The sequence below is a fragment of the Labrus bergylta genome, chromosome 10 (assembly GCF_963930695.1).
Source record: "Labrus bergylta chromosome 10, fLabBer1.1, whole genome shotgun sequence".
NCBI lineage: Eukaryota > Metazoa > Chordata > Actinopteri > Labriformes > Labridae > Labrus > Labrus bergylta.
The window spans coordinates 27,034,424-27,047,391 of NC_089204.1; the positions used below are offsets into that span (position 1 = coordinate 27,034,424).

The 12,968-nt window shown below is 41.0% G+C and overlaps 1 protein-coding gene across 8 annotated transcripts in view; it reads left to right on the forward strand.

The window, feature by feature from the left end:
• The window catches only part of LOC109983217 (collagen alpha-1(XIX) chain), a 134,092-nt gene extending 126,532 nt beyond the window's left edge, over positions 1 to 7,560 (forward strand). For 7 of the 8 annotated variants that reach the window (XM_065959366.1, XM_029277128.2, XM_065959368.1 and 4 more), the window contains 2 exons: positions 4,765 to 4,842; positions 6,972 to 7,560. In XM_065959366.1, the coding sequence (XP_065815438.1) occupies positions 4,765 to 4,842; positions 6,972 to 7,072 (179 nt within the window). In that variant the 3' untranslated portion in view covers positions 7,073 to 7,560. Of the gene's footprint in view, positions 1 to 69; positions 2,540 to 4,764; positions 4,843 to 6,971 lie in introns of those variants that run through there. The other variant, XM_065959372.1, reaches the window with a different exon arrangement.
• Positions 7,561 to 12,968: the final 5,408 nt, after the last annotated feature.

A 12,968-nucleotide genomic window follows, 5' to 3' on the forward strand; every position in this document is an offset into this window, starting at 1 on the left:
GGTTGACATGTGCACTTTGTAGGGATTCATGGGTATTTTTCTCTTGCTTACACCCATATATCAATGCAGACTGAGGGGGCAGGAAGCAGAGGAAAAGGCTGGGAGTGTGGTGCACAGCGGCCGGCTCTCTGGGAAATATGAAGACAAACGAAGAATTGGCTGTGAATAAGAGAAAGTAATATCAATGTGGACAGGAAAGAGCCGCGGTATTGATACCTCACTCCGGGACAGAAAGCCTCTTTCCAGGGCATAGTCAGGAAAAGAGAGTGGACATTGTTTATCATGCTGGTACAGGCTGCTCATACAACACTTAATGGTTTGCTGGTCAGGCTTTTTTACCTCCAACTTGCTTAGATTTGTATCGTTGTCTGCAGCAGAACGACGGTCTCTCAACGTCAGGAGAGGAGGAGTGTGTAACGTGTTGGTGCACATCAAAGCACCTCCGCATTGGCTTTTTCTCTATGAGCTTTGTATCTACCTCACATTATTCAAGACCACTTAACCCAAAGCTAAAATATAAAAAAGGCTGCTCTCTTTCACAATCGAGGCCCCGTGTCCACCTAGCATTTTATTTTTTTCAATTGTTTTCAACGAGTAGAGAGTGTTCTCAGAAGAAAGCGGGCCACTTGGCATCTTTTCTTCCGAGCACTCCGCCTTCAAGCGCTCAAGTTAAAGATCTTTCAACTTTTTCAGAAAGGTGCTGTTGACATCAGCGACGCTCTTTTCCAAATGTATGATATTCCCTGTAGTTTAGCCGCCATCATCCTCGCTCCATGTCTGATAAAAACGATCTCAAATATAAAACATGCAGTAAAAAGTAACGGAGCAGTGTTGGGCATAGCATCCGTTGTCAACAGACTGTTGTCATAGAGACAGGAGGGACTTGCAGCGTTCTCTTCTCAGCGCACAAACGCTTCATGCAAGAGCTCCTGATCGTACAGCCAGCACTTTTCTGCCCCAAAAAAAAAAAACGCTAGTTGGACACGGGGCCTTATGTAGTTACGTAGGCAAGTAGTGGCCTGTATACATATTTGTGTCGTGTTGATGCTCTCTGCATTTCACGCGTCTTTGATTTTGTTTCGCTTGTTTTATTTAATTTTTTTAATGCTTGATTAAGAGTGTTTTATAGGTGATTTTTAATGCAGCTTTCCAATAAATATTTATTGAAAACAAAAAAAACAAAAAAAACAAAATTTCCCCCTTGATTAATCAAAAACCTCGGCCCGCTTCTTAATTTTTATTTTTTTATCTTTGTTGACTTGCGCCTCCACTCAGCTGAGGGAGAGAGTTTTGGGGTAATATTTCCTCATTATTTCTCGTCATCCTCGGCTGGAGACTGTGCTCCTCTGGAATATACAATTTGACTTCTTCCCCAATATGCCAAGATGAATTGTTTATGGAGAAAAATAACCCTTTTTTTCGTTGGGTCCCTCATGGTTTGAAATCACATGGGTGAAAGTCTCAAATGTGCCTCAAACAGCCAGAAGGACGCATGCTGGAGTTGTTGTGTTTTATGTGTTTTCCTCCTTTGTGTTTATTAAATGCTCATTTATCATTCTGTAATGAAAATACTCACTGATGTAAATCATTGTTTAAGTGCATATTTACTGGAATCTACATGTTGTTGTTTTCATTCATTTTTAATTTGTGTGTATTAATTACAACCCCATTTTCAAAAAAGTTAGAACGCTGCACACAATATAAAAAGAAACAGAATGTGATGATCTGCAAACCATCGAAACCCCGTTGTTAGTGAACACAGTTCATTGCTCCATTCACAAATTCAGGCAGAAACTCCACCACGCAAAGAGGAAACCGTATAAAACCAGATCCAGAAATGCTGCCGCCTTCTCTGAACCGGAGCTCATTGAACACGGACTGAGGCGAAATGGAAATTTGTCCCGAGGTCTGATGAGTCAAAATCTGACTTTCTATTTAAGAAAATCCTGAACGCCTCGTTCTCTGGGCTACAGAGTAGAGCTGTTATCGGTGTTCAGTTCAGAAGCCAGCTTCTGTGATGGTGTGGGGGGGGGGGGGGGCGTTAGTGCTCATGGCATGGGTAACCTGCACATTTGTGAAGGCTCCATTTATGCTGAACCATGTGCACAAGTTTTGAGCGACATATGCTGCCAAATAGACAACTTTTTTTTTTTTAGGGATGGCTTTGCTTATATCAGCCGGACAATGCACATTCTGGACATATAACAGCAACATGGCTCTGCAGTAAAAGAGTCCAGATGAGAAACTGGGCTTCCTGCAGTCACGACTTGTCGCCTGTTTTAAAATGTTTGGAGCATTATGAAGTGTAAAAAATGACAAAGGAGATTCAACTTTCCAAAGTAAAGCAGTTGCTCTCCTGAGTTCCCAAAACATTAACAGTTAAAGTGATGCAATAAAATAGTAAACATGTCCCTGTCCCAACTTTGTTTTTTAAATGTTCCTGGCAGTAAATTCAAATTGGGCATATCATGTTTCCAAAAAAACAAATTACAGCATTTCTCAGTTTCAAAATTTGACATGTTGACTTTGTGCTATTTTTCAATTAAAGGCAGGGTTGGTAATTTTAGAAAACTAGCATGACTTTGAAAGTAGCATTCCCTCAGTGCTCCGTCTGCACCCAGCCCCTCCCCTCTGTTCTCCCTCTAAAGCCACGCCCCCTCACTTACATGCCAAAGCACCGTTGCTCCAGAAGCGGACCTCAGCTCATCGCTTACATTGTGTAGAAACTACGTCGTCTCATGTCTCAGTCAGCTGTAAATGTGTGGGCTAGTGCATGCATGGGGTAGAGAACAAGCAGGGAGACAGGGAGGCGCGTGATTGGTTCATCAGATTGGTACCTCGTGGCACACATTGGTCGAACTTTTTAAAGGCTTACAAACTGATACAGATGACGGATTTTCTTTTTTCCTTTTTCAGAGAACATGAATTATTAATTTCTGTCAGGTCCTAAAGACAATTTCAACCCAAATCTTAAAAAGTGGATCTGGAGAAAATGACCGACCCTGCCTTTAAAGATGAGGTTTTATTTTAATTTTAAATCATCACATTCTGTTTTCATTGTCAACGTCCAAACTTTTTTTTTAGGAAATGGGTCTGTAACTCTGACTGTGAAAACGTGTCTTTTATTTGATAAGGCTGCTCTGCTTTGTGCTGTACACTGTCGAAATATCAGTAAATATGTCTCAGCGTTTGTTCTCGATGGAGCAGCTGGTCAAAGGAAGCTGTTTTTGTTTTCTTTTGTGATCCACAGCATGGACAATTAGATATTCCTGTTAGTTCTGTTTACACCTCTGATAAAGTAGGACGGCAGCCCCACACCTGTCGTACAAAAAACACATTTGTCCATTAGTGCCTCAAGAAACTGTCTTTTCAACCAACTGCAGACACTGTGCGACCTTTTTTTTCCGATTTATTAGAGTGCACCGATCCAGTGTGCCACCAAAAGCTCATCTCCCTTTGTGCTATTCAGACTTTTTTTTTTTTTTTTTTTTTTTAGCTTAAGGTACAGTGCTCTTTTCTCCATGGAACGTCTCCTCCCTGAATGAATGCCCCCCTAGGCTCTGTGACTGCTGAAAGAAGTCTCATTATTGCGGCAATGTGTGGACAGCCCCTCGCTCTTTGAGACTCAGTTTTGGAGAATTCATAAGCCCCCCTTTCTCTCGCTCTCTCTCTCTCTTTGAGATTTTCTCTGACATGTAAGCGTTGAAGCGTTTCCCCTTTGGGCCAGGCGGTGTGATGCTTGATACTCCTGTCAATGTTTCTGATGCACTTCCATGCAACTGCTGGTCCTGAGACTCCATTATTTTAAGTGCCTCATGGGGGGAATATACTCGCAGAGCCTCAGATTCTTACTTTGGTATGCTGCTGTTTTTTTTGTTTTTTTTATGTAAAGATTGTGGGCTGTGCATGGAGTGGGAAAGCCTTTGAATTAAATGTTTGTGTGCAATATCGTCATGAAGCCTGACTGGAAGAGCGGTGCAAAATGCTTTGATTATGTTCCACTCATCAGACAAAGCATGCCCTCGAGTTCATCTCTGCCTGTCGTTTTAATGTAATAGGCATGCAGCAGTCAATCGCCATCGTTTCAACGAGTGGGTGTCAAACAACACGAGATAATGCAGAACAAGCTCGGGGGGGGTCTCTGAATCCTGTTGTGATGAAAAGGCGTGATTGTTTTCTGCATCTGTTGCATCTTTGATTTTTTTTTTCCGATGAATGAGCACACCTTTGATAAGATCTCCGTGTACCTTGAGTGACCCACATCATGTCTGACCTCGGATTGAATCCTCTTTGCTCTGTTTTGAAATCTTCACAGATGTGTGTGCTTGTGGCCCCTTTGTTGAGAGAGCTGCACATCACCGGCTCCCTTCTTGGAACACTAACGCACAGATGGCTTGTTTGATGAGTTTCCCTTTTTGACAGGATGTCAGCATGTACTTTTATTATTCAAAGGGTTTGGGATTGTAACTTGGATCCACAGTAGTCTTCTTTTTTTTTTCAGAGTCAACTACAAAAAGCTGCTTCTCTCACAATAAGTGCCCCTCTTGATGCCTGACATTGCAGTGGTTTTCATGATCTGTATATTCATCAAGAAGCTAATCTGTTTGAGCACATGGGCGGATGTTTTCAGTAGCAGAAGTGCACCCTCGTGTTATGAGCACTTTTTACTAATCATACTAACTTTCTTATGGCAACACATAGTTCGGCTTGATTTTTTTGAAGGATTTGTACTTAACCACATTGTTTTCCCGTGTCTGCCCTCAGGATACAGAGGTCAGAAAGGAGAAAGAGGGCAGCTTGGTCTGGGATTACCAGGAGATCCAGGACCCATGGGGCCATCAGGTAAGACATGCACAATGCACAAAGAGGCTTTTTTTTAAATGTCATTGTTTAGATGTATGCAATCAAATGAAGGCTTGCGCTATTGATTAAAAATCCCAAAGTATACTACAACTTTTATGTTGTCAGTCTGAAACCTGTAGAGCAGCTGTGCATGATTTGCAGCGACAAAAACCCCAACATTTTTCTGTAACTAGCTCCAGTTAAAACCCTCATCTCAGCCTCTGCTTTTAATAGATCGTTTCAGCTGATGTCTCTTTAAGGCCCGCCTCTCCATCATGCCCATTTCCTTCTGATTGGCTGGCTCTCTGGAGAGCAGAACGCTGCAGGGCTGCCAGGGGAAGGGCTGCTCTCCTGTGCTCAGAGAACAGCCAATGTAAATAGCTATACCGGCCTATACAGAGGCTTGAAACCGTCTCTGGAAAGTCTTGGTTTCACATCGGGGAACTATCCCATGATTTGCAGAACAAGCCGTTTAGCGCCCTCTGCAGACTTAACCTGGGATTACTCCAACACATGTTCACCTCTTGAGCTGAAACGTTGCCCACGCCCAAGTATGGGCATCCAGCATTGTAACACTATATGTGAGTTTTAAAAAGGGGATGAGCAGAATAGGTCGACTTTAAGGACATCGAGGACAAGATGATACGAATTTGGGCGTTGACACATGAACTGGTGAATTTTTCATGAGTGCAGTGCATGTGTGAGTGGGCCAAAAATACAAATAAAACACACTGAGAGATCAAGTTAAAAGTTAGAGAATCACACAACTACATTCTTCACTTAAACTATCAGGGGTAAAAAGGCCTCCAGGCGAGCTGCAGCTCCACCGTTGTTGGTTCTTAAGCGGACTTTGAACACGGGAGAGAAGGCCAGGGAACATCTTGGTAAACAGCAACTACAAAGGATTTAAAGTCCTTTATGTGAGAGCGAGCACAATGTCCATCTGCTGTCTTTGCCCTCACAGCTTAGTACAGACTCTGGCAGACTTTGATTGTAATTAGCCCTGATGTTGCTGTTGCTAAGTCATGCTCACCTGTAGGGCATTTAGCCCTATGATGTAGCCAATTAGCAGGGAGAGCTAACAGCTGTAAGAAGCCACATAAACATGCACGCTGAACACACTTTGAAGGTAAAAGAAAAACAGAAGCTTTGATAACGACTGTTACTTTGTGCAACAACACACTGCTGTGGACAGTTTTTCTTTTAGTGTGAGCTGTTAAGCAGGAGATGGATGAAGTGATGAAAAGGGCAAGTTGTGTTGTCAGGGGGAGGAAAAGGACTAAGGCAGTACCTGTGATTCCTCCTGTGTAAACTATAGAGGAGGCAGCGCTCCCTGCAGCTGTGATTGGTTCTGACTGATGTCATGGTCACTCCTGGGGCTGGACTGCAGTCTTTTGGAGAAATCACTGCTTCTTGTGTTGTTGTTTTATTAAGCACAAGGAAGCTTTGGCTCTCTCTGCAAGCTGTTGCCAAGTAACGTGTGATTGTAACTTCTCGTCCTCTGTGATGACCTCAACATATTTCAGTATGAATAACATACTTTCTTTATTTCCTTTATTCTCATAATGATAGTATTTAGGAGTTTATCAATTAGAAATTAGATATCCAGGTTCTAGAAAACATATATTTTACAATCTGGACAGCAACAGGCACAAACCAATAGTTATCTAACCTCTGAATTTAGCCAGGTCATAAGGTCATGTTCTGATACATATATATGAAAATTAAACACAAAAGTGTTTGCTGTAGAATTTGAGCAATATTAAGTGAAATATTGTCTGATGTAATTAATTAATTCTCAATCAGCCCTGAATTTGATGATTAAATCATGTATGGTCTGCCGCTTTTTTTTCAGTTGTCAAGTTGATAAAATGTCGGAAAAATCCAATCCGAATGTGTTTAAAAGCACATTTCAAAACAGCAAAAGTTGACCAATCACAACATAAAACACAGACCAATGAAAAAACAGCAGGACATAAAGTGTTAAGACAAAGAGGAAGGGATTAAAGGATAGTTATTGCATGAGGGATGGTGTCCCTCTGCCTAAAACAACAGTCTGAGTTTTATCACTAAACGAGGATAAAGTGCAGCCCTAAGCAGGACTTTCTAAAATCTTATTCTCCACCCAGGCCCCCCCGGGATCCCTGCACATGGTCCTCCTGGCTCCCCGGGGCCCCGCGGACCACCTGGGACATGCAACCCCCTGGACTGCCTCCCTCCACCCCTATGAGGCCAGCGGAGCGGGGTCAGGCTGCTTTCTCCGGAAGGCAGACGTCCAGCTCTGAGTTTGGTGCTGACAGACTCAAACCGACCTCCTTTCTTTTATTTTTTGTTCACTTTTATAACGACAACATTTTGATGCAGTCAGGTTTTATTTTGTTATCGTCTTCTGTTGTCGTTTTTTGTTTTGAATGCAAATAGGACGCCCTTACTTTTTTGTACGCTTCATTTAGTTATTTCTTGTTTTCAAATCCCCGACTGTGTGATGTAATGCATTCCTTGTCATCTTTCATTTTGTCCTCCAAGACCATGAAATGACTTCGTTTCATCCGTTCAGTTCTTCTTGAAAACATGATCTTAATTATTTGATTGCACCCTCATTGGGCGTCTTTATCCATTTTTCTGTTCTTAGTCAGATAAGCCAATATGCAGGCAGAATTAACATCTCATCTGGGTGTGTGTGTGTGTGTGTGTGTGTGTGTGTGTTTGTGTGGGGTGTGTGTGATCTATTAGCTGAATGAACGTACATGTTTTACTTATTTAACGTGTGAAGAAGAATAATCAAACTTTTGAAACCAAAGTGCATCAGAGGAGTCTGATGTTGGAATAATTTATTGAAGAATGTATTTAAAAGATTAAGATAGTTCTATTAATTCAAGTGTATGTAGCATCGGGTTGTCGCTAACTTTACTGAAAAAAGTGGATACATACTGTATATCTGGATTTTACTTCATGACATTATCACATCAGCGTTGTGCATGATGCTCGGCTTTTAACGAGTCAGCAGTATAACCATTGAGTTAAATTGTCTTCCTGCGTCCTTTAAGCCCGGCTCACACTGCAGGAGTTTTTAAAATCCTTCCCGGTTTTGAATTCGGTCGGCATCACACACTTTAGGAGAATCCTGACAGATATTCTCCTCCATGATCTCAAACATGCAAACACTACAAGATGTGAAAATCTGGGCACATACACAGACTATAGGATTTCCTTAAGATCACATGACCTCACTTGACCTCACGTGACCTCAAGTGGCCGGCGGTTAAATGTGTGATTATAATGCTTTGTGCAGAGAGGGAAACACATAACACAAAAAAATAGTTTTTAAGCTTAGGGTGAAGATATGTCTGGGGAGACGCGGTGAGAGCTGGAGGTCAGATTGTTACTATGAGCGTCACAGATTTCAAATGCACCTGTGCAGGTTACCTCCTGCCGCCGGTCGCCACTCGTCCACTTATTACCGTCCTCCCTCGTCTCTCTCGGTGATTCTAGTCTCACACGACTTCAACCAAACTCTTTCATGACGTGATCGTCAAGATTTTATATTCTGAATATCAAACGTGTTTGAAATAAATCAGGGCGTCCTCGCCGATCACCGAGCAGATCGGGACTTTATGATTGGCTCTTTGTACCGCTCACACTACGAGATAATCTGGGCAGATAATCGGGTCCGAGCATCCTTGAGTCGGGAGCGACCCTGGGATTGTCGGGAAGGAAGAATCGGAGCTCAGGATTATCCTGCAGCGTGAGCCAGGCTTTTTGTTTGTGCATCAGCACTGAGGGCGAGATTTGCCAAATATTTTGTCATAAATAAAAAAAACAATTTTTCTAAGACGCACTTACATCAAGAGCAGATTTTCCACATGAAAGAATGTAATTTAAAGATAATTTGTGTTGTGTGCCGTGACCTTAGGTTAACCTTTACTCTAGGTTTGATCTGTTGTTAAGTTATTTGAAGTGTAATTCTGTCTGATGGGGCGCTTAATGGGACCTGACCACATAATTACAGTCGTCATCGCCGGGTTCTCCGTTTGACTATCTCTTCGTGCATTGCTGCAAATGTTTGAATTTAAATGTGTCTGAGATTGCGATGATTCATTTTCTGATGTTTACATGGTGTTGTGTATGATGATTCCTCGGGGTTTATTTGTATATTTCTGACTTTCAGCCACTCATAGGATATCGGACTTTTACGCCATGATTTTAAACGTTTCATTTTGGTGCAACATGTCACTCAAACATGTACTTGAACTTTCTTTTGGTTGTTTTTTACGTTATCATGGGATACATCACGGTTTCACTCGCTGACCAGCACTGTGTGTATCCTCCACCGACTGTGTGTATATAAAGATGGACGATGCAACTCCACCTCCTTTACAAAAGTGAAGCCAAAATACCCCCCCCCCCCCCCCCCGATGTTGCGCTGGCGACGTCCCTTTTTCATTTTTATCTTCATTTTCAAAATCTTCAGCATGTCATAGCAGTCAATCATACAGTCAGCTCACATGTTGTATCTACAGCGTGTAATTCATCTTCAGCAACATCTTGAGCATCGTTTTATCGCTTCAAGCGTCTTCAAATGCAGCAATATCGTCATCATTTCCATCGTCATATTCAGCTTTTTCAGCAATTTTTTAACATCTCCGACACAGAATTCAGCGTTTTCCGCTTCCATGCATCTTCCTCACCTTTTGGTCACATCTTCAGCATCTTATATATCTCCTCATTTTTAGATTTGTTTTCAGCATATCAGCAGTAACATCATGTCATGTTTGCAAATTGTCAGCATTGCAGCTTTCTCAGAAAAGTGGGTTCATCATCTGCAGCATATTAACCATTTTCAGAAACTTCTTGAGCACTTTCAGTACTGATAGCATCTTTAATTTTCAGCTATATCTTCATCATTCCCATCGTCATCTTAATTTTCATCTTCCTTCATCTTCGGTCACATCTTAATCATCTTATGTATCTCCTCATCTTCATCTTCGTTTTCAGCATCTTAATGATTTTCAGGATGTCATGGCAACTCTGTTTTCAGCAAGAAAATGCATTTTATTCAAATTATAACTAAATTTCTCAGAAACTTGGATCATAAAACAAGATTCTAAAAAGTTAATATTCTGACCCATGACCCTCACCTGTTTGCATAGAGAAGGTGGGCTTCATGACCTATGTTGTAGGGGACACTCCAAATGTTTTTGTCTCCACTTTCGGGGCGCTGTAGTGTCGTCCGTCTTTTTTAAACGTAGTTCTGGTGTGTCTGTATTCTTGGGTGTTTTTTGGGGGGCCGAATCTTAAGACTGGAGTTGGATTTTATTTATTTACTCTAAAGTTTCATTTCAATGATCTCGACTCCTTTCAAAAGTTCTTGAGTCAACTTTATTGAAACAGGCCATTTGATATTCCTAAAGTTAAGAAGAGATGTTTGACTGAGTACAATTTGGCCAAAACTTCTTCAAGAGGAAGACGTCGAAATCCTCGTTTTTCAAAGGTTGGATTCAATGTGAGGTTGTGTTCGATGGGTTTTAGGAAGACGCTCCATTTGTTGATCCTCGAGAAAAACCATGAGCTTCATCATCACCCTAAACAACGAACTTTATCTAAAAAGAGAAAGAGAAATATAATTGGCCTGCAGTGTAAAGAACTTCCAAGTTTCTTTTTGAGGGCTGTTTGACAAGAATTTGACTCAAGGGCTTTAATTTGACTTCTCCTCCTGTGATCAATGTTTGAAATCTTTTGTGGGTGTTCCTGATATTTTGTGACATGAAGAACTCTGTTCAATCTGCGTTTCATCTTTTTTTTTTTTTAGATCTGCTAGACCCTTTTTTACTTTGTCTCACATCATCATGCGTCTCTTATACATGTGAATTATAACTCCAATCTTACTTTGAAGCTGCAGAACATTTAATTTTTTATATATATATATATATATATATATATATTTTTTTTTTCCTGGTGTGCAGTCTTGGTGTTTTTTCAGCTCGAACTTGAGATGTGTGTTGAATCAAACGTGTGCAGCCGACTTCATTTGTGAGTTGAAAGAGCCCCCTGCTGGACTTGTATTTATTCTCTCTGTTATGTGAATGGAAAACAATCTTTCTTTGGGTTATGGGCTTCATAAAAAGAAAAAGAAAAACCTCCTTCTTTTGGCTTCTATCCTTTCATCGCACTAATTTTCGTATTCCGTTTAATGGCTTCCCCTCCGAGACAAGAACGCTGACCTTGACCAAATTCAAATGAGACGATATCAGCAAACTAATGCCGCCTTAACTTCTTTTCTTGCACAATGAGAGCCACTCTCTCTCTCTGCATGTATTGAATTTAGCTTGAATTGATATTAATGTGCCTCGGTTTGTGATTTCCATTTAGCTTAAGTGTGTGATGATAACCAAGGGAGGAAACAAAAAAGGGGGTGATGATGTTACAGCCCACTTCCCTGTGATTTCAGTGCCATTTCTCCGAGTTAAAATCCATTTATTCTAAGTGAAAAAAAATGTCAGATTCAAACGAGCTCAAAGGATGGAGGCGTTTTTAGGATGAAGCGTCATTTAAAAAGTTGCTGTTATACATCCCAAGACAGGCGAGATCCACTTAGAATAATCACATCAGCTTCATTGTTGCTCATTATTTAACAGTAATCTAATCGTATAAATAAGCTTGTAATGAGAGGGAACGCGGTTCAGCCTCTCAGCATGGTCCCTGGGATTAAAAATGTCCGCCTGCTGCTCTCTCTGTAGCTCCTCTCCTCTCCTGAATAAGCTTCCGTCATGCTGAGTGACTTTAATGTGTGGGTTATTTTTTTTTTGGTTTAATATCTACCTCAGTCTTGGTTCACCACATGTCTACATGAAAAATCACATCACTGCCTGTTGCCTTTTACAGAAAAGAAAAGCCTTATGTGCATTCAGAAAACATAGATCCAGGATGTGTCACTCAGACTCTCTGTGAAGAGGCAATGATGTTCCTGTGTTTGAGGGATGATCCAGTGTGTGTGTGTGTGTGTGTGTGTGGTTTCCAGGAATCAGAGGTTATATTTTACACTTTTTTTTTTTTGTTGCAGCATCTTTCATTTTCAATGATTCATGGCACCTGCCTTACTCGTGTGCAATAAATGTTATTCAGTGCTTTACTCCTGTGTGTTCTTGTGGTGTGTTTTTTTTTTTAGCTCTAACATGCATTTTGAACAGGAGGTCTTTATCTCTCTGTGGTCAATGGGCAGTAGTGACATTTGGTTCCATTCAAGTGAAGGATTCATATAAAACATCCGTTCTTTGAAACCTAGAAAACAGCAAATTATTTTTTATTTCAAATTTGATTCCCACCTTTAAAATAGATTTCTTTCAAACCACCTATAAGTAGCAGGCCTGGAGCTTTCTATCCCATCATACAATCCGTATAAGAAGATAAAGATTAGTAATTGAAGTGTTGATAGAAAAGTAAGACGAGAGCTCAGAAGTGCTAAAAAAAAAGACGGAAACTTGAGCGTCTATGTTCCTATGACAGGTTGCAAACTCCATCTGCTACGAAAGATCACATAATGTACATAATAGATGTTAAAAAAAGAAGCAGAATCTAGAATGCAGTTCCCAGAGTGTCCACTTGAGGCTGACTTCAAAGTCTAAGAAATCCAAATTAGGTCTGTTAGTAAAATGGGAAAAGAAATTGCAGCAGAAGTAATCAATTTGGTACCAGTCGCTGTTTGCTTTATTGGTGCACACTGTTTCGGGGGATAGATTTTTTCATAACTCACCCATTTTGATCAAGATTAGCTTAGCGTAAACGCTACATTTGCACAATTGTTAGTGAAGGTGAGTTGACAGAGAGGTTTACGTGTTGTGGCCTTAACTCCTCTGCATGCTTCTAGATATATCTAAAGTTAGGGGGTGATAGCATTTGTAATAAGGGCGGTTGCAAAACACCTCTTCCAAAGCCAATGGGTGACGTCGCGGAGACTACGTCCATCTGTTATACGGTCTATGGGAATTTGATCAATACTTGCATAAAGGCTACTAAATGGATGTTGCAGTGGGATTATGTTAGATGGGGTTTTTTTATCATGCATTTTAGCCGTTTGTAGGAATAATTAGAAATGTCCAAAAAGATCACAGGCTGATACAAGTATTCAG